The sequence below is a fragment of the Hemiscyllium ocellatum genome, chromosome 17 (genome assembly GCF_020745735.1).
Source record: "Hemiscyllium ocellatum isolate sHemOce1 chromosome 17, sHemOce1.pat.X.cur, whole genome shotgun sequence".
In the NCBI taxonomy this organism is placed as follows: Eukaryota; Metazoa; Chordata; class Chondrichthyes; order Orectolobiformes; family Hemiscylliidae; genus Hemiscyllium; species Hemiscyllium ocellatum.
The window spans coordinates 1,172,075-1,199,471 of record NC_083417.1 but is presented as its reverse complement, the minus strand read 5'-3'; the positions used below and the strand labels follow the sequence as shown (position 1 = coordinate 1,199,471).

Below are 27,397 nucleotides of genomic sequence, written 5' to 3'. Positions count from 1 at the left end.
CTCTCCCCCTCTCTCTCCTCCCTCTCCCTTTGTCCTCACCCACCATCCCACCAGCATCTGCGTCCAAAGGAATAATTAGCTGCCATTTCCATTACCTCCAACCAGATCCCACCACTAGACACACACTTGCCTCTCCTTCATTGTCAGCCTTCCGCAGGGACTGTTCTCTCTGCGAGTGGAGGTTCACTCCTCCACTCTCATTACCTCTCCACACCCCCACAACACCTTGCAATTGCAGGAGGTATAATACCTGCATGTTTACTTCCTCCTGTCTCAGTATCCAAGGCACCTTCCAGATGTATCAGCACTATACCTGCAGTTCACTCAATCTAGTCTATTATATTCACCACTTACAGTGCGGTCTCCTCAATACTGGGGAAATGAAACACCAGTTGGTGACCACTTTGCAAAACACTCACATTCTCTCCTGAAAAATGACCCTGAGCTTCCACTTCAACACACCATCATGTTCCTTGGCCAACATCTCTGCTTCAGGCTAGCTGCAGTGCTGGAGCAAAGTTCAGGGCAAACTGGAAGAACAACATCTCAATTTCTGCTTGGAAATCTTGTAGCCTTCTGGACTCAATATTGAATTCAGGAATTTTAAGGCTTAAGGACCTTCTTACATGTCCTTGCCTCAACCCGCCCACTCTGTGCACCACATAGGCTGATACTTCAAACAACCTATTGTGAGCCATTAATCTTCTCCTTTAGTGGCTGTTCATTCTCCCAGGCTGATCTTTACCTGTTCCTTTGACTGTCCAACTGATTTTCTCTCTTTCTGGGCTCCATTTCTACCTACAATTTACTCCACTACACATCCCTTTACCCCATCTTCATTTATACCAACCTTTCCTAGCTACAGTCAGTTCTGAAGAAGAGTCACTGGACCTGAAATGTTTTCTGTCCACAGATACTGCCAGACCTGTTGAGTTTTTCCATCACTTCTTGTTTTTGTCTCTGATTTCCAGTATCTGCAGTTCTTTGGGGTTTAGTTTAGGTTATAGCAACTGGTGGGAGGGAATACGAGCTGTCCTTCCAAGTTCTGCTGTCTCTCCTGCACGGATTTGGCTCCTGGGCAGGTGAACAATCAGAGTTCTTGTCTTGCCTGTGATTCCTGCTCTTCACTGTTGGTCCTGACTGGTTTGTGCAATCAGCAGTGTGTCTCTCGGCAGCACCTACTCTGTACACACCCACGGTACTGAGCTGTTTGAGAAGAAAGCAACGTTGTAAACACTACTCACTTGTTTTTGAAAATGGGGCAACTCCTTCCACAGTGGTTTAAAACAGCCATTTTTCCGCCTTTGTCCACAATCTAAAAAGAAAAAAATTAAAAGTTGTGATCTTTTCTGAGCATGTACTGGGAAACTGTACACATGTGCATGTGGGCTGGCATTGCAGAGATGTGTACGTGATCCAGTGCTGTGGGATATATACTCGAGATGGTAAACGCGCACGTGTCAAAGAAACTGTGGACATGAGGTGATGCTGTAAAGATCGAAAACAGATTTTTGCACATGTATGACTGTATACACGTGTTGGGGTAGCCCACATGATGTGCATACTGGATGAGAAGAAATTATCTCCAATTAAGCAAACTAAAACATTGATTTCAGTCTCTGATTCAAACTCTGCTCGCAAACTGACTCCATCTCACTACCCGACAGTGGTCTGACATTAAGCCAGTCTTTTTGAATCTTTGGTGTGACATTGGTTACGAAGGTGAACATCTGAACCCTTGTTTGATCCGTTCCAAAGACCACCAGATCCGCCTTCATTACGTTGTTTGACTTTGATTTGATGAGGTGGTGTTGGACTGGGGTGGACAAAGTAAATAACAACACCAGGTTACAGTCCAGTAGGTTTATTTGGAAGCACTAGCTTTCAAAGCGCTGCTACTTCAGGTGGTTGTGGAGTATAAGATCATAAGACACAGAATTTATAGCAAAAGGTTTACAGTGTCATGGAGCTGCAGTGATACATTAAACAAATTTAGAGTTAATTTCTGGTATCCAAATCTTAATTACCAGAAGATCCCATTCCTTTATCACCCCCATAAAGGTAAGTTCACCAGAGTCCTCCGAGGCCATAGGCTACTCTCTCGTTAGAGAGAACCAACTGAAGGTTGGCATCCTGAGGATTGCCACATTGATGTACATTGTTCCCAATCAAACAACATTGTGATTTTAAAATTCTAATCCCTGTTTTATAATTCCTTTGATGTCTCCCCCATCCTTGTTTTTGTAATGTCCTCTCATTCTACACCCCTACAAGATTGGAGAGGCAGTACTATACTATACTATACCACACCACTGGGCTAGCAATCCAGAGGCCAGCTTAATTCTCCGATGATGTGGGTTAGAATCCACCATGGCAGATGGTATAATATGAATTTAATGAAATCTAGAATTAAAAACAGCTAGTTTAACAGTGACTATGTTCCCATTATTGGTTCACTAATGTCAGGGAAGGATTTCAACCATCCTTACCTGGTTCCAGATTGTGAAAATGTGATGGATTCTTAACTACCCTCTGAAACACCTCAGGAAGTCCTTCAGTTCAGGGACAGTTGGGGATGGATGGCAGGTGTTGACCTTGCCAGAGGCACACTCACCATATGCATAAATTTTTAAAAATCTGATCCTCTAACTCTGGCCGCCTGTGCCATTATAATCACATCACCATCGGTGGCCTTGTGCTCACTTTAGAGAAGAAGATTAGATTCCCTACAGTGTGGAAACAGGCCGTTCGGCCCAACAAGTCCACACCGACCCGCCGAAGAGTAACCCACCCAGACCCATTTCCTTCTGACTAATGCACCTAACACTATGACCAATTCACCTGGCCTACTCATCTTGGGACTTGTCTCACTGCAAGTTCTATAATTCCCTGCCTACACTTCTCCATCTCTGTACCTTGTCATCTTCTTGATCAAGCTTTTGGTTATCTAACTCTGTAAAGAATGTACATTTTGTTTTTCTTTGTTTTTGGTGGAGGACTGGCGAAGGAATTGCTGTACTTTGAGAAAGTAAGTTACTGAAATCTGTGTGTGGTGTTTACACCTTTGCTTTGTTCATGCTTGGGGGGGAAGTGTTTGTCGACGGCTTGACTCTGGGAGTCTATGTACAAAATAAGACTAGGCCAGCAACAGATTTCTCCCAGCAATGGTCCCTATTATCAGCTTTACTTTCTCCCTAACTTGCCATTCTCCATCCCTTTGCCTGTCTAACTGTCTTGCTGACCCTCTGGGCTCTATGTGCACCTATTGCTTACTCTTTTACTTCCTAACCCCTGTTTTCAACATATATACCACTCTTCCTATCGATTACTAGTTCTGATGATGTATCACTGGGCTTGAAACAGTGACTCTGCTTTCTCTCTACAGATGCTGCCAGGCTTGCTGAGTTTCTCTGGCAATTTTTGTTTTTATTTCCGGTATCTCCTAATGAGGTTTTGTGTTATACTAGTTTTTATAACACTCCTTAGAATGACCTTGGGACATTTCATGATAATAAAACTGCTATATAAATATAAGTTGTTGTTACTTTGCTAGAGTGCTAACAGTATCAATCTGCAGATTACCAGCCTTGTGAAACAATGGGAATGGAGCAAGGATGATGTTATTCTCCATGTCTTACCGCTACATCACCTCCATGGAATTCTCAATAAACTGCTATGCCCTCTCTGGGTGGGCGCGACCTGTGTGATGCTGCCAGAATTCAGTGCCCAGCAGGTAAGTGAGGAACAGCACCAGTACAATTCTAAAAGAGTCAAGTGTAGTATACGTTTGTTGAAAAGATTTTATCATTTGATTCCCTAATGGTTAAAAAGAAACCAATTGTTTTCCTGAATTACTTCCTTGACTCATGACCTAGCTACCTTAAACTCTCAAACTGTGCAATGCATGTTATACAATATTTGGAGCGTGGGTTCAGTTTGCATATCTGGCTGAAGGTTGGGGATTGAAACGTGATGTTTTTCTGTTTGTCTCAGTTACTGTCTGGGATTAAAGAAAACAGGGTTCAGCCTATCCGGGATTAAGGGGAAGGAGGGTCAGCCTGTCCGGGATTAAGGGGAAGGAGGGTCAGCCTCCTTTTTGACTGAAGACTAAAATTTTTGACTGCCTCTCAGGATAATTTTAATCTTTGTGTGATTGGGTTGCATTGTCAGCCAGCTATCCTTGTCAATATTGGCTAGTAGTTGTAGCATTACAGATAAAAACTACAAATTAGTCTGTAAGCATGACCCAGAATCTCCACAGCTCACCACTTTCCTCTTAATGCTTACCTTTCTGTTCTTGGCGGCTGTGCAACAGCAGCTCATCTTCCAATCAGGCCTCTTACAGAGTCAACGTTCAGACCTGTTTCATAAGACCATAAGAAATAGGAAAGGGAGTAGGCCATTTGGTCTCTCAAGCCTGCTGCACCATTCGATAGGATGATGGCTGATCTGACATTTCTCACATCCATTTTCCTGCCCTTTCCCTGTAACTCTTGATTCCCCTCATGATCAAAAAATCTTTCTATCTCAGCATTAAATATACACAAGGACTTTTCACCGAAAGCTGTCTGAGGCAAGGACTTCCAAAGACTTTCAACCATTTAAGAGAAGAAAATCCTCCTGAACTCATTCTTAAATTGGCATCCCTTAATTCTGAATTTATGCCCTCCTGTCCTAGACTCTCCGATGAGGGGTTCCCCCACCGTCTCTTTCTTGGTCAGCTGCTAGTCTGAAAGTATGTTTTCAGATTTTTGCCTCCAGGTAGAAGTGTTCATTTCCCACATTCACACCCCTTTGCATTTTGTTCCAATCCATCTTTATCATTGAATCTAACAAGGATGCCATTACATTGGAGGCAGCTTAGAGAAGGCTCGCTAGATTAATTACAGAATTGAAAGACTAGTCTTATGTCGAGAGATTGAGCAGTTAAGGCCTATATTTGTGAGGATTTAGAAGGATGAAAGGAGGTCTAATTGAGGTATGTAGGATGAAAGGGAGACTAATAACCTAGACATAGAGTAGATGTTCCCCTTGAAGGGCACTGTAGAAAGAGAGGTCATAGTTTTAGGCTGAGAGGCAGCAGATATAAAACATGCTGAGAGTTTTATTCCTCTCAGAGTTGTGAATCTGTGGAATTCACTCCCGAAGAACACGGTAAATAGCGAGTTTTGAGAAGATTTGTAGCTCAGGTTGAAGTTCTGTAGGTTGAGTAGGTTTGCTCAGAGTTGGAAGGTTCATTTCCAAACGTTTCATCTTCAGTGGGCCTCCAGGTGAAGCACTGTACATGATTTCCTGCTTTCTATTTATATATTTGGGTTTCCTTGGGTTGGTGATGTCATTTCCTGTTCCTTTTCTTAGGGGTGGTAGATGGGGTATAACTCGATGTGATTGTTGGTAGAGTTCCCATTGGAATGCCACGCTTTCTAGGAATTCTCACACGTGTCTTCGTTTGGCTTGTCCTAGGACGGATGCGTTGTTCCAGTCGAAGTGGTGTCCTTCCTTCTCTGTTTGTAAGAATACTAGTGAGAGAGGTTTATGTCATTTTGTGAATAGTATTTTCATGTATCCTGGTGGCTGTTTGTCCAATGTAGTGTTTGTTACAGTCCTTGCACGGTATTTTGTAAATGACATTAGCTTTGCTTGTTCTCTATACGGTCTTTCAAATTCATTAGCTGCTGTTTTAGTGTGTTGGTGGGTTTGTGGGCTACCGTGATGCCAAGGGGTCTGAGTAGTCTGGCAGTCATTTCCGAGATGTCTTTGGCTAGAGTTTCTGGATGTGTTTTGTCTGCTTGTTTGGGTTTGTTGCTGAGACATTGGGTACCCATTCTTTCTGAATATACGGTATAGGTAATTTTCCTCTGCTCTTATGCACAAGAATTCCTAAAAGCATGACATTCCAACCGGAACTCTATCAACAAACATATCGAGTTAGACCCCATCAACTCCCCCCTGACAAAAAGAACAGGAAATGACATCACCACAGGAAAAGACATCACCAACCCAAAGAAGCCCAAACATATGAATAGAAAGCAGGAATCATGTACAGTGTTTCGCCTGGAGGCCCACTGAAGATGTTACCTAGTAGGGTGATGAAACGTCTGGAAATGAGCCTTCCAGCTCGGTGAGCTAACCTATATCCAGTACAGTAATTGCCTGGACACTGAATTTGAGGAGGAATCGGACATTTTTAATAAGTAATGGGTTGAAGGGTTAAGAAGAGTGGGCAGGAAAATGAAGTTGAGGCCAAGGTGAGATCAACCCTGATCATATCAGCTGGAGCAAGCTCAAGGGGCTGAATGGCCTCCTGCTCCATGTTCTTATGGGATTATATGAACCTCTCCTATTCTGTCCTGTCCCTGACATTCTCCATGTTGCCAGACCTGCTAAATTTTCCAACAATTTTTTGTGTTGGCAACAGCACAGTCGGTGAACAGAGCAAGCACAGTTAGAACACAGGGCCTTGGCTTTTGACTGGAATTACTAATAGTGAGGGACAGAGTAGCGTGAGAGAATGTGGCTGGACTCCATGCATTGAGGCTGTGTCATGGTTGATGCACATTATTTAAAGACAGTGGGGTGATTGACAGGAAGGGGAAGCAATACAATCCAGAATGATGTATACTGACACTGCGAGTGTCTGAGACGCCCTCGGGAATCTGTTTATTAAGTTGAATCACTAAGCAGGTCTTTTCTGGCCCTGGACTTTCTAGCAGTTTCTCCTAGGACCGGAAAATGTCTGGCAGATACTTCAAGAGGAAGGAAAATGGAAAAACAGTTGAACAATCCTCTGTACCTTGGTGGGTTTGTGTTGACTGTTGTAGGCTATTACCTTGTCTCCCCTGTGATTGCTCTGTATTAAAATACAAATTTACAGTGTGTGAGGTAAAAGAGTATTAAGGAGTTGGAATGAGATAATTTGAACACCTGGTGCAAATTTGAATTTCTACAGCTTGCCTGCTGTCTGACCTTGACATTGAAATGAAGAGCGTGGTGCTGGAAAAGCATGGCCAGTCAGGCAGCATCCGAGGAGCAGGAATATGATGAAGAGCTTATGCCCGAAATGTCGACTCTCCTGCTTCTCAGATGCTGCCTGACCGGCTGTGATTTTTCAGCACCACTTTCTTCAACTCTGATCTCCAGCATCTGCAGCCCTCACTTACTCTGAACTGAAATGAAGGTCTTCAACTCAATCATTCTACTTCTTATCATAAACCAATCAATCCAAGTCAGGACATTTAAAAGGACTAGCCTTTATCAGATCTCTTGGATATTCTTGGTGTTACCATGCAAGGATACATAAAATAAACTGCTAATTTAAGCAATAACGTTATTGCTGTTATGTAAATGAAAGTGATGCATATGCACATAGTAAAATCCACAAACAACAATGACATGAATGACAATTTAATCCATTTTAGATGGCATTGGGCAATTGCAAATGTTAAGCAGGGCACTGGGAAAGCTGCTGTGTTCCCTTTTGAACAGGATAACGGGTATTCCAATGTGTAAACAAACAGTTCAATCAGCAAGTTGGGCCTTGGTTCAATGACGTATGGGGAAAGGCTGAGGCACTTGGGGCTGTTCTCATTGGAGAAAAGAAGGTTTAGGGGAGATTTGATAGAGGTGTACAAGATGATTAGGGGTTTAGATAGGGTTGACAGTGAGAACCTTTTTCCGCTAATGGAGTCAGCTGTTACTAGGGGACACAGCTTTAAATTAAGGGGTGGTAGGTATAGGACAGATGTTAGGGGTAGATTCTTTACTCAGCGGGTTGTGAGTTCATAGAATGCCCTGCCAGTATCAGGGGTGGACTCTCCCTCTTTATGGTCATTTAAGCGGGCATTGGATAAGCATATAGAGGTTATTGGGCTAGTGTAGGTTAGGTAGGCTTTGGTCGGCGCAACATCGAGGGCCGAAGGGCCTATACTGCGCTGTATTTTTCTATGTTCTATGTTCTATGTTCTATGACGTGCTGAAGAGCAGCACTTCCTCAGTAGATCTCCTGCAATACTGTAATGCTCCCTTTAGAACTGATGTCCTGTTACTGCAGGATTCCCTCAGTACTGACCCTCAATAACTACCCCTCCAAAAGTGTGGCACTCATTTATTACTGCCCCTCTGACACTGCAGTGCTCCCTGAGTACTAATCTTTTCACAGTGCAATGCATCCCTTTGTTCTGACCTTCCAATAGTGCAGCCCTCCCTTGGCTCTGCTCCGATAGGTTGGCTTAGCCTTTGCCCAGCTGTTGAGTGGAAGTATTTGTTTAACTTTTATTTTGTTACATAGTTTTCGGATTAGTTCATTTGAAGCATAAGCATGTCCTGTGTTTTTCTGTGATGCAACAAAGGCTGGTTGTGGTGCTCAATGTTGAAAGTGTGACATGGTTGATATATTCCTCTCCACATCCTAAAGTCTAACTGACTGCCAGGGTAGCCGAAGTAGGAAGGAGTCCCTTCATGGTATTGTTAGTGTTACCATGGAAGGATAAATGAAATAAAACTGCTTACAAATGAGTCATGTTTCTCATCTAGTCATTTTCTTTTGAGGTTTGGGAGTACCTGCTGAAAACTGATTGCCCAGAAGTCCCTCGGGTCAACATGTTCATGGCAGTGCCGACTATATATGTCAAACTCATTGAGTACCATGCCAAGTACTTCACACAGAGCCATGTGAAGGACTTTATACACAGTGTGTGCCAGAGCAACATCAGGTAAGAGAGTAATCTCAGTCACCAGAAGTAGGATTTTGATTATATATAAGTTAGGAGCTGTATACTTTCCTCTTGCATTTGACCTCCCAAAGTGCATCACCTCACATGGATCTAGATTAATCTGCATCTGAGATTTCTCCACCCAACATTTTCACCCAATTCATTTCTAAAAATTACAAGCGGAGCTCTCGGCACTGATCCCTATGGAACGCCACTGCTTGCAGAACTCCAGGCTGAACAACATTCTCCACAACTACTGTCTGTCTTTGATGAACAAGCCAATTTTGTGTCCAGTTTACCAACTCATCATGGACCCCATGCAACTTAATTTTTGGAACGGGCCTACCACGAGGGACCTTGTCATATACTTCAGTAAATTCCATGCAGACAATATCCACTGCCTTACATAGAACACAGAACAGTGCAGCACAGTACAGTACAGGCCCTTCGGCTCATGATGTTGTGCCCAGCATTTATCTTAATCTAAGGTCACTCTAACCTACACACCTCTCAATTTATTGCTGTCCAGCAGACACTTAAATGTCCCTAATGTCTCTGACTCTATTATCACCACTGGCAGTACATTCCACGCACCCAGCATCTCTGCGTTAAGACCCCACCTCTGACATTTCCCCTGTACCTTAAAATTATGACCCTTCGTGTCAGCCATTTCTGCCCTGGGGAAAAGTCTCTGGCTATCCACTGTATATATGCCTCTCATTACCTTGTACACCTCGATCAAGTCAGCTCTCTTTCTTCCTTCTCTCCAGTGTGAAAAGCCTGAGCTCAGTCAGCCTGGCTTCATTAGACATGCCCTCCAATCCAGGCAGCATCCTGGTAAATCTCCTCTGAATCCTCTCTGAAGCATTCACATCCTTCCTATAATGATGCAACCAGAACTGGACACAATATTCCAAGTGTGGTCTAACCAGGGGTTTACAGAGCTGCTGCAAAACCTCTCAGCTCTTAAACTCTGTTAATGAAAGCCAAAACACCATATGTCTTCTTAATAGCCCTATTAATTTAGGTGGCACCTTTGAAGGATCTATGTACATGGACCCCAAGATCCCGCTGTTCCTTCACACTGCCAAGAATCCTATCTTTAAACCTGTATTCTGCATTCAAATTTGACTTTTCAAAATGAATCACTTTGCATTTATCCAGGTTGAACTCCATCTGCCACTTCTCAGCTCAGCTCTGCATCCTGTTAATGTCTCGTTGGAACTTGCAACAGCCCTCGACACTATCTACACCACCACCGATCTTTGTGTCATTGGCAAATTTACAATCCCATCCTTCCTCTTCTTCATCCAAGTCATTTATAAAATCTACAAAGAGTAGAGGCCCAAGAACAGAGCCCTGTGGGACACCACTGGTCACTGAATTCCAGGTGGAATACTTTCCATCTACTACCACTTGCTGTCTTCTTTCGGCCAGCCAATTCAGACAGCCAAATTCCCCTGTATCCCATACCTCCTAACTTTCTGAATGAGCCTACTATCTACTGAAATCCATCTACACTACATCCACAGCTCGACCTTCATCAACTTGTCTTGTCACATCCTCAAAGAACTCAGTAAGGCTTGTGAGGCATGACCAGCCCCTCACAAAGCCACGCCTACTGTCCTTACCCTCGTCAATCATCTTTATGACTTCCTCAAAAATACTCAATCAAATTTGAGAGCATTGTCCTCCACTGGCCAAGGGTATGCTGATTCTTCCTAATAAGCCCATTCTTTTCCAAATGCAAGTAAATCCTGCTCCTAAGAATTTTCTCCAATAATTTCCCTACTACCGACGTAAGGCTCACAAGCCTGACATTTCTTGGATTATCTCTGTTGCCTTCCTTAAACAAAGGAGCTATATTGGCTACTATCTAGTCTTCAGGGACCTTGCCTGTGGCCACAGTGGATACACTGATCTCTGTCAAAGCCTCAGCAATTTCCTCCCTTGCCTCTCAATATCCTGGGACAGAACCCAACAGGGCCTATGGATTTGTCTACCTTCATGCTTTCAATCGCCCAACACCACCAGCATTCCCTGGATTATCAACATACCCCAGTGTAATTTTACCATTCTCCACATCCTTCTACTTAGTGAATACCAATGCAAAGTACTCATTAAGGCCCTTAATGTGCTGCAAGGATCACTGATGATTCTACTGCTTTTTGTCATTTATGCAAATGATTTGGATGTGAATATGGGTGAGATGGTCAGTAAGTTTGCAGATGACACCAAAATTGGTGGTGTAGTGGACAATGAAGAAAGTTACCTCAGACTACAATGGGATCTTGAACGAGTGGGTAGATGGGCTGAGAAGTGGCAGATGGAGTTTAATTTAGATAAATATGAAGGGTTGCATTTTGGTTTAAGCTAAATCAGGCAGGGCTTATACAGTTGATGGTAGGACCCTGGGGAGAGTTGCTGAACAGAGACTTTGGGGTACAGGTGCATAGTTCCTTGAAGGTGGAGTCCCAGGTAGGTCAGGTAGTGAAGAGGACAGGAGGCACACCTGCTTTTATTGGTCAGTGCATTGAGTTAGTGGCAGAAAGCTAAGTGGGAAAAGAATTAGAGAAGATGTGAGGAAACCCATTCTTACACACAAGGCGATGGGTGTCTGAAATTCACTGCCTGAGTTGCTGGTGGAGGCAAAGTTCCTAAAGTACCTGAATCTGCTCCTTAAGTCTGTAAGCTTCAGGGCTGTGGGCTGTGTGCAGGGAGATGGGACTAGAAGGAGCAGGGTGTCTTTGGGTCAACATGAACAAGGTGGGCTGAACAGCTGCCTTCTGTGCTGTATCATTTCTGTGGTTTCTCATGAATGCTGATGTTTGTCTTAGATTCAAGTTTGCATAATTTAAGATTTTTTGACATTGCGATTCAAGCCTGGAATCCTGCTGTCATTTTATTATTGGTGTTTCCATGTATTCTATTCAAATATTTATCTTCTTCTTATACTTGTGATTATAATATATCTGTCTCACTATTCACTGCATTTCCAAATTTCATGCAAATTTGGACATTATGGTCTTTATACCACTATGTCTAATTAATTAATGTAGATCACAAATAGTAATGGACCTGTTACTGGATCTTGGGAAACTCCGCCAAATGCCTCCATCTGGTCTGAAACACAGACATTCGTCACAATTCTCTCTTTCTACCCCATAGCCAATTTTATTTTTATGCTATTTCTGTCCCTTTTACCTCCTGACTGTCAGTCATATCACGTCATGAGATGTTGCTGTCTGATCACTGTTTGCTGTATATGTATCTTTTTAGGTTAATGGTTTCAGGATCTGCTGCTCTTCCTGAACCAATGCAGAGGAAATGGAAAGAAATCAGTGGCCACACATTGTTAGAGCGATATGGAATGACTGAAGCAGGAATGATTCTGTCCAATCCAGTCCATGGAGTCCGTGTGCCAGGTAAGCCCAATGCAATGCATTGAAAAGCGGAGAGCACACAAGTGCCTGTGATGTGACTAGTTCCCAGGCAACATTCCCCCATTTGTTTTGGCTGTAGATGGGTACCCCAAAAAGATTCTGGGTAATCCAAGATGGAGGACAGGAAAAATTTCTGGCTGTAAGAGCTGCTCCTTTTTTGAGGTATTTTAGGTGCTGGAGGTGATTTCCTCAAATTCCAGGAGCAACAATTACTGTTTTATATGCTGTTACATTGTTTTGGAACTTTGGGGAAATAAAATCATAACAACAGCAGTTTTAAAAGAGAGAAGAACAGACAAAGGATGCACATGGTGAGGACAGTGCAGGAGAGAGAGAGAGAACCTACACAGTTCCTGCCTTTGCTGTTTTTGAATTCATGTGCCGCTGGACTTCGGAGTGCGTCTGGGAAAATTAACATACAGTGAATTTCGCAACTAACCTTGGAGGATCCGGTTTGAGTGAAGTTCACAGCACAGAATCAGATACGTTAATTGTTGTTTTAAGTCTGTCCAAGAGAAAGGCTGCATTAGTGAGTACAGTGGGTTCTTTCTTGATTTTATGTTTTTGGAGATAAGTCTCTTGATTAAACCTAAAATGTAAGCCATAACTATTAATTTAACCTGGTGCAGTGTTTTGTAGAGGGATACCACGGTGTTATTTTCTGGGTCTATAGATTGTGAAGGAACAAAAATGGCTTTTGCAGTGATATGTACTTCTTGTCAGATGTGGGAGTTTAAGGGTTACTGCGGATTATATCTGCCATAAATGCTGTTGGATGCGAATCTGATCAGATCAAGTGGATCGGTTGGAGAGACAGATAGAAGCGATGAGGAATTTTCAGCAGCAACAGTATGTGATGGATGACAGTTATAGGAAGGGGGGAAAGTCTCAGATACAGTCATATAGATGGGTTAACTCCAGGAAGGGTAAGAGAGGTAGGCACCTAGTGCAGGAGTTTTGTGGAGAGACACATTTCAAACAGCTGCTGTTTTGGAAAATGTAGGGGGTGATGGATTCTCAGGGGAATGTAGCACAAACAGCCAAGTTTCTGGTATTGAGACTGGTTCTAATGCAACGAGGGGTACATCAGGTTCCAAGAGATCAGTTGTGTTAGGGGATTCACTAGTCTGAGGTACAGACAGATGTTTCTGTGGCCAGCAGCGAAAAAGCAGAATGGCGTGTTGCTTCTCTGGTGCCAGGATCAAGGATGCCTCAGAGAGGGTGCAGAATGTTCTCATGGGGGAGAGGGGCCAGCAAGAGGTCATTGTCCACATTGGAATCAATGACATAAGAAGGGAAAAGGTTGAGATTCTGAGGGGAGATTACAGAGAGTTAGGCAGAAATTTAAAAAGGAGTTATTCCCAGTGCTACAAGCTAATGAGGGCAGGAATAGGAGGACAGAGCAGATGAATGCATGGCTGAGGAACTGGTGTATGGGAGAAAGACAATTTTGGATCATTGGAATCTCTTGGGGTAGAAGTGACCTGTACAAGAAGGACGGATTGCACCTAAATTGGAAGGGGACTAATATACTGGCAGGGAAATTTGCTCGAACTAATTGGGAGGATTTAAACTAGTAAGGTGGGGGGGAGGGGGGACCCAGGGAGCTAGTGAGGAAAGAGGTCAATCTGAGACTGGTACAGTTGAGAACAGAAGTGAGTCAAACAGTCAGGGCAGGCAGGGACAAGGTAGGACTAATAAATTAAACTGCATTTATTTCAATGCAAGGGGCCTAACTGGGAAGGCAGATGAACTCAGGGCATGGTTAGGAACATGGGACTGGGATATCATAGCTATTACAGAAACATGGCTCAGGGATGGGCAGGACTGGCAGCTTAATGTTCCAGGATACAAATGCTACAGGAAGGATGGAAAGGGAGGCAAGAGAGGAGGGGGTGTGGTGTTTTTGATAAGGGATAGCATTACAGCTGTGCTGAGGGAAGATTTCCCAGATATACATCCAGGGAAGTTATTTGGGTGGAACTGAGAAATAAGAAAGAGATGATCATCTTATTGGGATTGTATTATAGACCCCCTAATAGTCTGAGGGAAATTGAGAAGCAAACTTGTAAGGAGATCTCAGCTATCTGTAAGAATAATAGGATAGTTATGGTAGGGGATTTTAACTTTCCAAACATCAACTGGGACTGCCATAGTGTTAAAGGTTTAGATGGAGAGGAATTTTGTAAGCGCGTACAAGACAATTTTCTGATTCAGTATGTGGATGTACCTACTAGAGAAGGTGCAAAACTTGGCCTATTCTTGGGAAATAAGGCAGGGCAGATGACTGAGTTGTCAGTGGGGGAGCACTTTGGGGCCAGTGATCATAATTCTATTCGTTCTAAAATAGTGATGGAAAAGGATAGACCAGTTCTAAAAGTTGAAGTTCTAAATTGGAGAAAGGCCAATTTTGACAGTATTAGGCAAGAACTTTTGAAAGCTGATTGGAGGCAGATGTTTGCAGGTAAAGGGACAGCTGGAAAATGGGAAGTCTTCAGAAATGAGATAACGAGAAGGCAGAGAAAGTATATTCCTGTCCGGGTGAAAGGGAAGGCTGGTAGGTATCGGGAATGCTGGATGACTAAAGAAATTGAGGGTTTGGTTAAGAAAAAGAAGGAAGCATATGTCAGGTATAGACAGGAGAGATCGAGTGAATCCTTAGAGTTTAAAGGCAGTAGGAGTATACTTAAGAGGGAAATCAGGAGGGCAAAAAGGGGACATAAGATCACTTTGGCAAATAGAATTAAGGAGAATCCAAAGGGTTTTTACAAATATATTAAGGACAAAAGGGTAACTAGGGAGAGAATAGGACCCCTCAAAGATCAGCAAGGTGGCCTTTGTGTGGAGCCACAGAAAATGGGGGAGATACTAAATGAATATTTTGCATCAGTATTTACTGTGGAAAAGGATATGGAAGATATAGACTGTAGGGAAATAGAGCTTAAAAATGTGTTGCTGGAAAAGCGCAGCAGATCAGGCAGCATCAAAGGAGCAGGAGAATCGACGTTTCGGGCATAAGCCCTTCTTCAGGATTCTCCTGCTCCTTTGATGCTGCCTGACCTGCTGCGCTTTTCCAGCAAAACATTTTTCAACTCTGATCTCCAGCATCTGCAATCCTCACTTTCTTCTGTAGAGAAATAGATGGTGACATCTTGCAAAATGTCCAGATTACAGAGGAGGAAGTGCTGGATGCCTTGAAACAGTTAAAGGTGGATAAATCCCCAGGACCTGATCAGGTGTACCCTAGAATTCTGTGGGAAGCTAGAGAAGTGATTGCTGGGCCTCTTGCTGAGATACTTGTATAATCAATAGTCATAGGTGAGGTGCTGGAAGACTGGAGGTTGGCAAACGTGGTGCCACTGTTTAAGAAGGGCGGTAAGGACAAGCCAGGGTACTATAGACCGGTGAGCCTAACCTCAGTGGTGGGCAAGTTGTTGGAGGGAATCCTGAGGGACGGGATGTACATGTATTTGGAAAGGCAAGGACCGATTAGGGATAGTCAACATGGCTTTGTGCGTGGGAAATCATATCTCACAAACTTGATTGAGGTTTTTGAAGAAGTAACAAAGAAGATTGATGAGGACAGAGCAGTAGATGTGATCTATATGGACTTCAGTAAGGCGTTCGACAAGGTTCCCCATGGGAGACTGGTTAGCAAGGTTAGATCTCATGGAATACAGGGAGAACTAGCCATTTGGATACAGAACTGGCTCAAAGGTAGAAGATAGAGGGTGGTGATGGAGAGTTGTTTTTTAGACTGGAGGCCTGTGAACATTGGAGTGCTACAAGGATCGGTGCTGGGTCCTCTACTTTTTGTCATTTACATAAATGATTTGGATGTGAGCATAAGAGGAAGAGTTAGTAAGTTTGCAGATGACACCAAAATTGGAGGTGTAGTGGACAGCAAAGAGGGTTTGCTCAGATTACAACAGGATCTGGACCAGATGGGCCAATGGGCTGAAAAGTGGCAGATGGGGTTTAATTCAGATAAATGCAAGATGCTGCATTTTGGGAAAGCAAATCTTAGCAGGACTTATACACTTAATGGTAAGGTCCAAGGGAGTGTTGCTGAACAAAGAGACCTTGGAGTGCAGGTTCATAGCTCCTTGAAAGTGGAGACGAAGGTAGATAGGATAGTGAAGGCGGCGTTTGGTATTCTTTCCTTTATTGGTCAGAATATTGAGTACAGGAGTTGGGAGGTCATGTTGCGGCTGTACATGACATTGGTTAGGCCACTGTTGGAATATTGTGTGCAATTCTGGTCTCTTTCCTATCAGAAAAATGTTGTGAAACTTGAAAGGGTTCAGAAAAGATTTACAAGGATGTTGCCAGGGTTGTAGGATTTGAGCTATAGCGAGAGGCTGAACAGGCTGGGGCTGTTTTCCCTGGAGTTTCGGAGGCTATGGGGTAACCTTATAGAGGTTTATAAAATTGAGGGGCATGGATAGAATAAATAGGCAAAGTCTTTTCCCTGGGGTTTAGCGAGAGAGGGGAAAGATATAAAAGAGACCTTAGGGGCAACGTTTTCACACAGAGGGTGGTATGTGTATGGAATGAGCTGCCAGAGGAAGTGGTGGAGGCTGGTACAATTGTAACATTTAAGAGGCATTTGGATGGGTATATGAATAGGAAGGGATATGAGCCAGGTGCCGGCAAGTGGGACTAGAGTAGGTTGGGCATGAGTTGGACAGAAGGGTCTGGTTTCATTGCTGTACATTTTTTTAGATTAGATTAGATTACTTACAGTGTGGAAACAGGCCCTTCGGCCCAACAAGTCCACACCGACCCGCCGAAGCGCAACCCACCCATACCCCTACATTTACCCCTTACCTAACACTACGGGCAATTTAGCATGGCCAATTCACCTGACCTGCACATGTTTGGACTGTGGGTGGAAACCGGAGCACCCGGAGGAAACCCACGCTGACACGGGGAGAACGTGCAAACTCCACACAGTCAGTCGCCTGAGTCGGGAACTGAACCCGGGTCTCAGGCACTGTGAGGCAGCAGTGCTAACCACTGTGCCACCGTGCCGCCCACAATATATGTGACTATATTTAATCAGACTATCCTAAGTCTCCAATTTACCTGATTGAAGAGCTCAATTTAAAAGAAAAAAAACTCACCACATATTTCTACTTAACAAAATAACTACTTTTTGGAAGCAACTTGTCTCTACCCATTGGCAGTTAGGAACTATGAACTGCTAACTTACAACACTAAACCTGAAACTCTATCCAATAAACTCCCACTTTCACAAAACAGGCAGAAGCACAAAAACAGGATGTTAACAATGGATAACGAAACAAAGATCTCACATCTCACATCTCCTTTAAACTTGCCCACTTTCACCTTAAACCTATGTCCCCTAGTAATTGACAGTTTTATCTTAGGAAAAAGATGCTGACTATCCATTCTATCATGTCTCTCATAATTTTGTAAACTTCTATAAGGTCACCTGTCAACCTCTGATGTTCAAATGAAAACAAACCAAGTTTGCCCTGGTAACCTTTTCTGTATTCTATCCAAAGCCTCCCCATCCTTCTGGTTGTGTGGTGACCAGAACTGTACACAATATTCCAAATGTGGCCTAACTAATGTTCTATATCGGTGCAACATGACTTGCCGATTCTTACATTGTATGCCCCAACAAATGAAGGCAAGCATACCATACACCTTCATGACCACCTCATCTACTTGTGTTGCCACTATGCACCTGTACACCTAAATCCTTCTGTATGTTGATGCCATTTACTGCATAATTCTCTTTTGCATTTAATGTTCCAAAGTGCATCATCTCACATTTTTCTGGATGAAGCCATTCACTATTTCTTCAGCCTATCTATATCCTGCTGTATCCTCTGGCAATCCTCCTCACTATCAACAGCTCCCTCAATTTTTGTTTCATTCACAAACTTGCTAATCAGGCCATCTACATTGACCTCCAGATCATTTATATATGTATGTTACAAACAACAGGGATCCCTGAGGAGAACCACTGATCACTGTAGAACATCACTGGTCACAAATCTCCAGTCAGGAAAATCGTTCTCCCACTGATTAAGCCAGTTCTGAGTCTATCTTACCAGTTCACTGAGAGACCTTGTCAAAGGCCTTGCTAGAGTCCATGCAGACAACATCTATCACCCTGTCCTCATCAATCGTCTTTGTCACTTTCTCAAAAAACTCAATCAAGTTTGTGAGACATGACCACCCTCACATAAAGCCATGCTGCCTATTGCTAATATGTTCATATTTTTCCAAATGTGAGGAGATTCTTTCCTAAAAATCTTCTCCAATGATTTCCCTACCACTGACATAGCATTCATTGGCCTGTAATTTCTTAAATTATCCTCATTGTCTTTCTTTAACAAAGGAAAAGCATTGCCTGTTCTCCAATCCTCTGGGACCTCTCCTATGACTAAAGAGGATACAAAGATTTTGTACAAGTCTCCAGTACTTTCGTCCCTCACTCCCTCAGCATTCAGAGATAGATCCCATCAGGTCCTGGGCTCTTATCTACCTTGATGCTTTTCAAAATACCCAACATCACCTTTTTGCTATCACATGCCCTAGAACATCAACGTATCCCTCTCGAGATTTAGGTTGCTTTTAGCACAGGCACCCATTCCCATGTGCTCCTCGGCCCATTATCACATTATACGTTGCATTCAGCACAGTGAGTTAATTTTCTCACTTTTACTGTTATTACCTCTCATTCAGCTTTCCTTCTGTCCGGCCTGCTATCCAGTATCTCCTTGTTTACCTACCCCTTTCATATCGCTCTCTGTTTGGGTCTGTCTCCACCTGCCTGCTTGCCTCCACATCAAACCACCATCACTTCAGCTAGCGTAAATCCCAGATTTTCCTAGCTACTTCAGCAAGGCTCCCCATGGTAGGCTCATTCAGAAGGTCAGGAGGAATGGGGTACAGGGGAACTTAGCTGTCTGGATCCAGTATTGGCTGGCCAACAAAGACAGCGAGTGGTAGTAGAAGGAAAATATTCTGCCTGGAAGTCAGTGGTGAGTGGTGTTCCACAGGGCTCTGTCCTTGGGCCTCTACTCTTTGTAATTTTTATTAATGACTTGGATGAGGGGATGGAAGGATGGGTCAGCAAGTTTGCAGACGACACAAAGGTTGGAGGTGTCGTTGACAGTGTAGAGGGCTGTTGTAGGCTGCAGCGGGACATTGACAGGATGCAGAGATGGGCTGAGAGGTGGCAGATGGAGTTCAAACTGGATAAATGCAAGGTGATGTATTTTGAAAGGTCGAATTTGAAAGTTGAGTACAGGATTAAGGATAGGATTCTTGGCAGTGTGGAGGAACAGAGGGAACTTGGTGTGCAGGTACATAGATCCCTTAAAATGGCCACCCAAGTGGACAGGGTTGTTAAGAAAACATATGGTGTTTTGGCTTTCATTAACAGGGGGATTGAGTTTGAGTCGTGAGATCTTGTTGCAGCTCTATAAATCTTTGGTTAGACCGCACGTGGAATACTGCGTCCAGTTCTGGTCGCCCTATTATAGGAAAGATGTGGATACTTTGGAGAGGGTTCAGAGGAGGTTTACCAGGATGCTGCCTGGACTGGAGGGCTTATCTTATGAAGAGAGGTTGACTGAGCTCGGACTTTTTTCATTGGAGAAAAGGAGGAGGAAAGGGACCTAATTGAGGTATACAAGATAATGAGAGGCATAGATAGAGTCGATAGCCAGAGACTATTTCCCAGGGCAGAAATGACTAACATGAGGGGTCATAGTTTTAAGCTGGTTGGAGGAAAGTATAGAGGGGATGTCAGAGGTGGGTTCTTTACACAGAGAGTTGTGAGAGCATGGAATGCGTTGCCAGTAGCTGTTGTGGAAGCAAGGTCATTGGGGACATTTAAGATTCTCCTGGACGTGCGTATGGTCACAGAAATGTGAGGGTGCATACATGAGGATCAATGGTCAGCACAACATTGTGGGCTGAAGGGCCTGTTCTGTGCTGTACTGTTCTATGTTCTAGTTCTGGTGAAGAGTCACCAGGCTTGAAATGTTAACTCTGCTTTCTCTCCACAGATACTACTGCAACTGCTGAGTTTTTCCTGAAACTTCTGTTTCCGTTTTTGAGCAAAATAAGTAATAAAGGAAATGAAGGTCAGGAAATGGAAGAAAAGGGTTTAGAGAATAAACCAAAGAATACATCAGTCAAGAGTAGCTTAATATAAATTGGAGTCATTAGTCCGAAGTGCCTCTTCTGTACTGTATGATTCTATGGTTCTATGAAGACAAAACTGGAGAATCTATTTGAATGTGGCCATAACAAAATAAACACACTGGTAGTTCACATTAAAGTTAATAAATCTGATCTGATAACTATTACACATATATGGCATCAGGGTGACAAGGATTGGGTCTTGAATATTGAAAGATACGTGACAATGAAACAAAAAGATAGTGAACTTTTGGAGTTCTCTAACTGAAATGGAGGTGGAAGTAGAGCTCTTAACTTTTCGAGATGGCATTGCTTCGCAAGGTCAGGATGTAGATTGAGTGAGGATGAGGAATAGCAGGAGAAAGAAGTCACTGTGGGAGTGGCCTAGAGGCTCCCAAACAGTGACCATAATGTGGGCTGAAATATGCAGGAAGGATATCGGTTGCTTATAATTATTGCTGACCCTTTATCACAGGTTATTTTAATTTACTAAGAATCAATTGGCACTGATAGCCCGGATGAGAAATTAATAGAATGCTTTTGAAAGAGTTTCTTAGAATAGCTCATTCCCGAACCAACCAGAGAGGTAGGTTATATGTAAAGTGACAGTTAATTAATGACCTCAAAGTGAAGACACCACTTGGAAGTGTGGTCACGATATATTTGAATTGGGGATTATTAAAAAGAATAAAAGCAAAATACTGCAGATAGCGGAAATCTGAAATAAATCCGATGAAAGCGGGAGAAATCTAGCAGGTCTGGCTGTATCTGTGCAGAGAGAATGTTTCCAGTGTGGTATGACTTCAGAAGAAGACTTCCAAGAGGTATCATGCTGGACATGTAACGTTGAATCAGTTTATCTTTTCACAGACTGCCAGACCTGCTGAGTCTCTCCAGCATTCTCTGTGTATGTTTCAGTTTCAAAAGAAATTTGAAAGGGCTACTGAAGAAACTGTGCTTGTGGGGTGTAGTATATTGTTGGGGGGAGCTTACTGCATTGCTGTACATCATGCCAGTGTGTACTCGATGGGCAAAATGGTCACCTTCTGAGCTACAAGCACGTTATCGATCTTGGGATTTCCTCTAGCTGTATTTCAGGCCTGCGAGAAGTGCACCCACCTCCAGCTCCTCTCAGACTGTGCTAGGAAACTGGAGCTGGATTAACTTCAGATCATTCGGGAGGCTGAGGTGATAGAGAGGAGTTACAGGGAAGCGGTCACATCTAACTTACAGGATAAAGGTCGCTGGGCGACTGTCAGGAGAGAGAAACGGAATAGGCAGACAGTGCAGGGAGCCCCTGTGCCCATCCCCCTCAATAATGGACATTGGTGGGGGGGGGGAAACGACCCACCAGGGGAAAGCCACAGCAGCCAGGTTTCTGGTACTGAGCCTGGCTCTGTGACTCGGAAGTGAAGGGGTGCGAATATGAGAGCGATGGTGGCAGGAGATTCAATTGTGAGAGGAACAGACATGAGATTCTGGGGTTGTGAGCAAGACTCCCAAATGGGGTATTGCCTCCCAGATACCTGGGCAGGAATGTCTTAGATTGTGTCTACAGGATTCTTAAGGGAGAGGAAGAGCAGCCAGAGATCGTGGCACACATCGGTATCAATGACATAGGTAGGGAAAAGAAGGAGGACTGAAAAGAGATTATACGGAGTTAGGTTGGATTGCTATCGATGCCACATGCTAGTGAGGCCAGGAATAGAGAGCGAGTGCAGCTGAACATGTAACTGCATGCCTGGTGTAGGAGGGAGAGCTTCAGACATGTGGATCATTGGGATACCTTTTGGGAAGGTGGTTCCTGTACAAGAAGGACGTGCTGCACCTGAACTGGAGGGGCACCAATATCCTGGGCCGGGGGTTTCCCAGAGCTCTTCGGGAGGGCTTAAACTAGATTGGCAGAGTGGGTGGAAACCTGAGCTACAGATCAGATGATGGAGTAGGTAGTTAGCAGCCAGGTACAGCATGCAGAGAATCTGAGAGGAGGGATAGACATTTGATACGGCAAAGGTGCAGTCAGTGTGATGGGTTAAAATGTGTCATTTTTAATGCAATAAGTACCAGGAATAAGGGTGACAAACTCAGAGCATGGATCAGTACTTGGAACTATGGTGTTATGGCCATTACAGAGACTTGGATATCACAGGAGCAGGAATAGTTGTTGGATGTTCCAGGGTTTAGATGTTTCATAAGTAATGGGGGGGGAAGGTAAAAGAGGTGGAGGAGTGACATTGCTAATCAGGGATAGTATCACAGTTGCAGAAAGGTAGATTGTTGTGGAGTGTTTGTCTACAGAGTCAGTGTGGATGGAAGTCAGAAACAGAAAATGAGCAGTCACTTTGGGAGTTTTCTACAGGGCCCCCAATATTAACAGAGACATGGAGCGGCAGATTTTGGAAATTTGGAGAAGGAACAGGGTTGTTGTCATGGCTGACTTTAACTTCGCTAATATTGATTGGAATCTACTTAGTTTAAATAGTTTGGGTTCAGCAGTTTTTGTCAGGTGTGTTCAGGAAGGGTTCCCGACAATATATGTTGATAGGCTTACTGGAGGGGAAGCCATATTGGATTTGGTGCTTGGCAATAAACCATGCAAGATGTCAGATCTCTCGGTGGGAGAGAATTTTGGTGATAGTGATCACAACTCCATGACCTTTACTATATTCATGGAGAGGAATAGGAGCTGATGGTATGGGAAAGTATTGAATTGAGGGAGTGGGAATTAAAATGCTGTTACACAGGAACTGGGGCGCCTCAATTGGGAACCAATGTTCTCAAGGGAGTGCGCAACAGAAATGTGGAGGTTGTTTAGGAAGCACCTGCTGATAGTGCTGGATAGGTCTGTCCCACTGAGGCAAGGAAGGGATGGTAGGTTGAAAGAACCTTGGGTGACAAGGGATGTGGAACATCTAGTCAAGAGGAAGAAAGAATATTGCTTAAGGTTGAGGAGGCAAGGATCAGACGGGACTCTACAGGGTTACAAGGTAACCAGGAAGGAACTGAAGAATGGATTTAGGAGAGCTAGAATGGGGCATGGAAAAGCTTTAGTGGGTAGGATTAAAGGAAAACCCTAAGGCCTTCCAGACTTATGAGTAACAAGAGGATGACCAGAGTGAGGGTAGGGCTGATCAGGGATAGTGGATAGAACGTGCACCTGGAGTCAGAGGAAGTAGAGGAGGCCCTTAATGAATACTTGCTTCAGTATTCACTCCCGAGAGGGTCCTTGATGTTTCTGAGGACAGCGTGAAACAGGCTGTATGCTAAAACAGGATTATGTTAGGAAGGAGGCTGTGCTGAAACATTTGAGAAACATAAGCATTGATAAATTCCCTGGGCCAGATGGGATGCATCCTAGGTTACTACAGGAAACAAGGGAAGAGATTGCTGCTCCTTTGGCAATGATCTTTGCGTCCTCACTGTCCACTGGAGTAGTACTGGATGATTGGAGGGTGGCAAATGTTATTCCCTTGTTCAAGAAAAGAAAGAGGGATTATAAACCAGTCAGTCTTGTGTTGGTGGTGGGCAAGGTATTAGAGAGGATTCTGAGAGACAGGATTTATGATTATTTGGAAAATCATAGTTTGATTAGAGATATGTAAAGGGCAGGTCATGTCTCTCAAGTCTTATTGAATTATTTGAGGATGTGACAAAACACATTGATGAAGGTAGAGCTGTGGATGCGGTGTATATGGATTTTTGCAAGGCGTTTGATAAGATTCCCCATGGTAGGCTAATTGAGAAAGTAAGGAGGCATGGGATATAGGGAAATGTGCCTGTCTGGATACAGAATTTGCTGGCACATAGAAGACAGAGGGTGGTGGTAGATGGAAAGTAATCCGCCTGGAGCTCAGTGACCGATAGCGTTCCTCAGGGATCTGTTCTGAGACCTCTCCTCATTGTGATTTTTATAAATGACTGGGTGGGTTGGCAAGTTTGCTGATGACACAAAGGTTAGTGGAGTTGTGGATCGTGTGGAGGGCTGTTGTAGGTTGCAACGGGACATTGACAGGATGCAGAGCTGGGCTGATAAGTGGCAGATGGAGTTCAACCTGGAAAAGTGTGAAGTGATTCATTTGGGAAGGTTGAATTTGAATGCAGAATACAGGTTAAAGGCAGGATTCATGGCAGTGTGGAGGAGCAGAGGGATCCTGAGGTTCATGTCCATAGGTCCCTAAAGTTGCCACCCAGGTTGACAGGGTTGTTAAAAAGGCATATGGTGTGTTGGTTTTCATTAGCAGAGTGATTGAGTTTAAGAGCCGTGAGGTTATGCTGTAGCTCTATAGAGCCCTGGTTAGACCGCACTTGGAATATTGTGTTCAGTTCTGGTCACCTCATTATAGGAAGGATGTAGAGACTTTAGAGAGGGTGCAGAGGAGATCTACCAGGATGCTGCCTGGTCTGGAGGGCATGTCTTATGAAGAGAGGTTGAGGGAGCTAGGGCTTTTCTCATTGGAGTGAAGGATGAGAGGTGACTTGAGAGAGGTGTACAAGATGATGAAAGGTGTAAGTAGACTGGACAGCCAGAGACATTTTCCCAGGACAGAAATGCCTATCACAAAGTTGTATAATTTTAAGGTGATTGGAGGAAGATTTAAGGAGATATCAGAGGTGGTGGGTGCATGGAATGCACTGCTAGTAATAATAGTAGAGTTAGATATATTAGGGACATTTAAGCAACTCTTGAATAGGTATACGGAAGTTAGTACAATGAAGGGTATGTACATTAGTCTGGTGTTAGAGTAAGATTAAAGGTCAGCGCAACATCGAGAGCCGAGGGGCCTGTACTGTGCTGTACTGTTCTGTGTTCTATAAAGCGTGGTGGAATGAGATTTTAACAGTGGTTTTTGCTCTCTATTATATCTCCACTTAATATTTACTTGGGCTTTTCTTGTATTTTGGAATGATATTTACAGCAGTTTTCTAACTGCCTAATGTATCTAAAAGGCTGTTAGATATGGGTTTATACCTATTATGTCTTGAGATGGAGTATTTAGATAGTGTTCTCACTGCTTTTATTAATCTCTGGCATGACAACGGTTTTTTTATTTATCTCTGAATGTATGGGTGTTCTCAATGCTTTTTTTCATCTTTTGCAGTGTGGTGTTTACGGGGGGTCTCATCGTCAATTGTTTTGGCAGGATGTTATTGTCAAGAGGGGTAACTGGGGATTCTCAGTATCCCTTCTTATCACAGTGCTTGCTTTGTATTTAGGAGCTGTTGGGACCCCATTGCCTGGAATGGAAGTGCGCATTGTGATGGAAAACCCTACAAGGAATCATTCTTCCTACACCGTCATCGCTGAGGGGAACAGTAGAGAAACTAAGGTGAGGACAGTACAAGCTGGCAGTAAGGCTGTGAGGTACACGTAGGGTGTGTACAAGTTGGTAAATGTTGTCATTTTTCCAGTTTTGTCAGAGCCATTTCATCTTGTGGATGTTTTAAATTTGATAGTCCTAACTAATATGTATATTTTCGTATATGCTCAGTAAATCTGTCGCTATATGGTGCACTGTGCTGTGTATCTAGCAATGACCGAATTGGGGATTTGGTTTTTGTTATGGTGCATTTACACAGAATTATAGAGAATCTGCTTTGCAGAATTGGGCCCATTTGACCCAACTGATCTCTGAAACCTTTACTTTCCACATTCATTTAAAAGTGTGTGCATGAAAGGTTTCTGCTGAATTTTCCACTGAATTTATTATTTGGTATCTTATGTACATGACGTCTATTTTTGGACTGTCCTGCAAGTGGAAGTGTACTCTCTACATCTACCCAATCAAACCTTAGAGATTTCTTTCAAGTGATCACTCAGCATCCTTTCCTTTTTGGAAGAAAGAGCCCTCCTATTTAATCCTTCTGATATTTACATATCATAAGTTTTGATTTTTTTTCACCTTTCCATGTTCTATGTATTTTCCAATCATAGTAATGTAACATAAAGAAGGAAACCATTTAGTATTTTAGGAGAACAATCCAGTTAGTTCATTGTCTTTTACAACATGACCACCATACCTGAGCCCAGTCCTCAAACTCTGCTTTTCAATTCTCCCGCTCCAGAAATTTGTTAGGCATGTTAACCTACTTTGTAGAGTTTCTATATCTATACCCCTAGATTCTCCTGCTGCTGTAACCTATTTAGATTCTTATCGAAGCAGTGCGTGGCTCCATGTTCTGCTTCTGACCTAAATTCATCAATACAGTCCAATTTAATACAGCACAGGAACAGGCCACCAAGGCTGCACCAACTCTAATCCTTATTTCAATCTGCTGCTTGCTACTCATACGCGGTTTATATACCTCTGTGTGCCTTCCATTCATGTCTATGAAGATACGTGTTACACATTGCTGATGTGCTTGCTTCCAAAACCTCTGCTGGCAGTGTGTTCCAGGCACCCACCACCCTCTGTCTGAAAACTTATCCCAGCATTTCTCCCCGAAACTTCCCTCCCCCTCACCTTGAACCTGTGCCCTCTTGTAGTTGATTCTTCAACCCTGGGAAAAGCCTCTGACTATCCACCTTATCTATGCCCCTCAATTTTGTAGACCTCTATCAGATTGCCCCTTGGCCTCCGTCTTTCCAGTGAAAACAATCTGAATTTATGCACCCTGTCCTCATACCTAAAACACACTCGACCAGGCAACATTCTGGTAAACCTTCTCTGCGCCCTTTCCAAAGCATCCATGTCCTTCTGGTGGTGGTGTGACCAGAATCTCAATATTCCAAATATGGCCTAACTAAAGTTTTGTACAGCTGTAACATGTCAACTTTCATATCTGATGCCCCAGCCAATGAAGACAACTGTGCTGTATGCCTTGGTGACCACCTGATCCACCTGTGCTGCCACTTTCAGGGACCTGTGGACCTGGACACCTAGATTACTGGGCACTTAGTTATTTTGAAATTCATTTGCATGTGTTTTAATATTGTCATGTATTTTTCCCCAGTATTAGCAGTGCCCTCCTCCCCTACCCCATTTGATGTTATCCACAAATTTTGTTACTGCACAACAGCTACCTGTTTATTTAGGCCCTTTATTGCAATTACAA

General features: G+C 43.5%; 1 protein-coding gene across 8 annotated transcripts in view; it reads left to right on the top strand.

The window, feature by feature from the left end:
• Positions 1 to 27,397, top strand: part of acsf3 (acyl-CoA synthetase family member 3) — a 159,034-nt gene that overhangs the window by 88,383 nt on the left and 43,254 nt on the right. For all 8 annotated transcript variants that reach the window (XM_060837542.1, XM_060837544.1, XM_060837540.1 and 5 more), the window contains exons 3-6: positions 3,578 to 3,733; positions 8,548 to 8,711; positions 11,991 to 12,136; positions 25,559 to 25,671. In XM_060837542.1, coding sequence (XP_060693525.1) covers positions 3,578 to 3,733; positions 8,548 to 8,711; positions 11,991 to 12,136; positions 25,559 to 25,671 — 579 coding nt within the window. The remainder of the gene's footprint in view (positions 1 to 3,577; positions 3,734 to 8,547; positions 8,712 to 11,990; positions 12,137 to 25,558; positions 25,672 to 27,397) is intronic.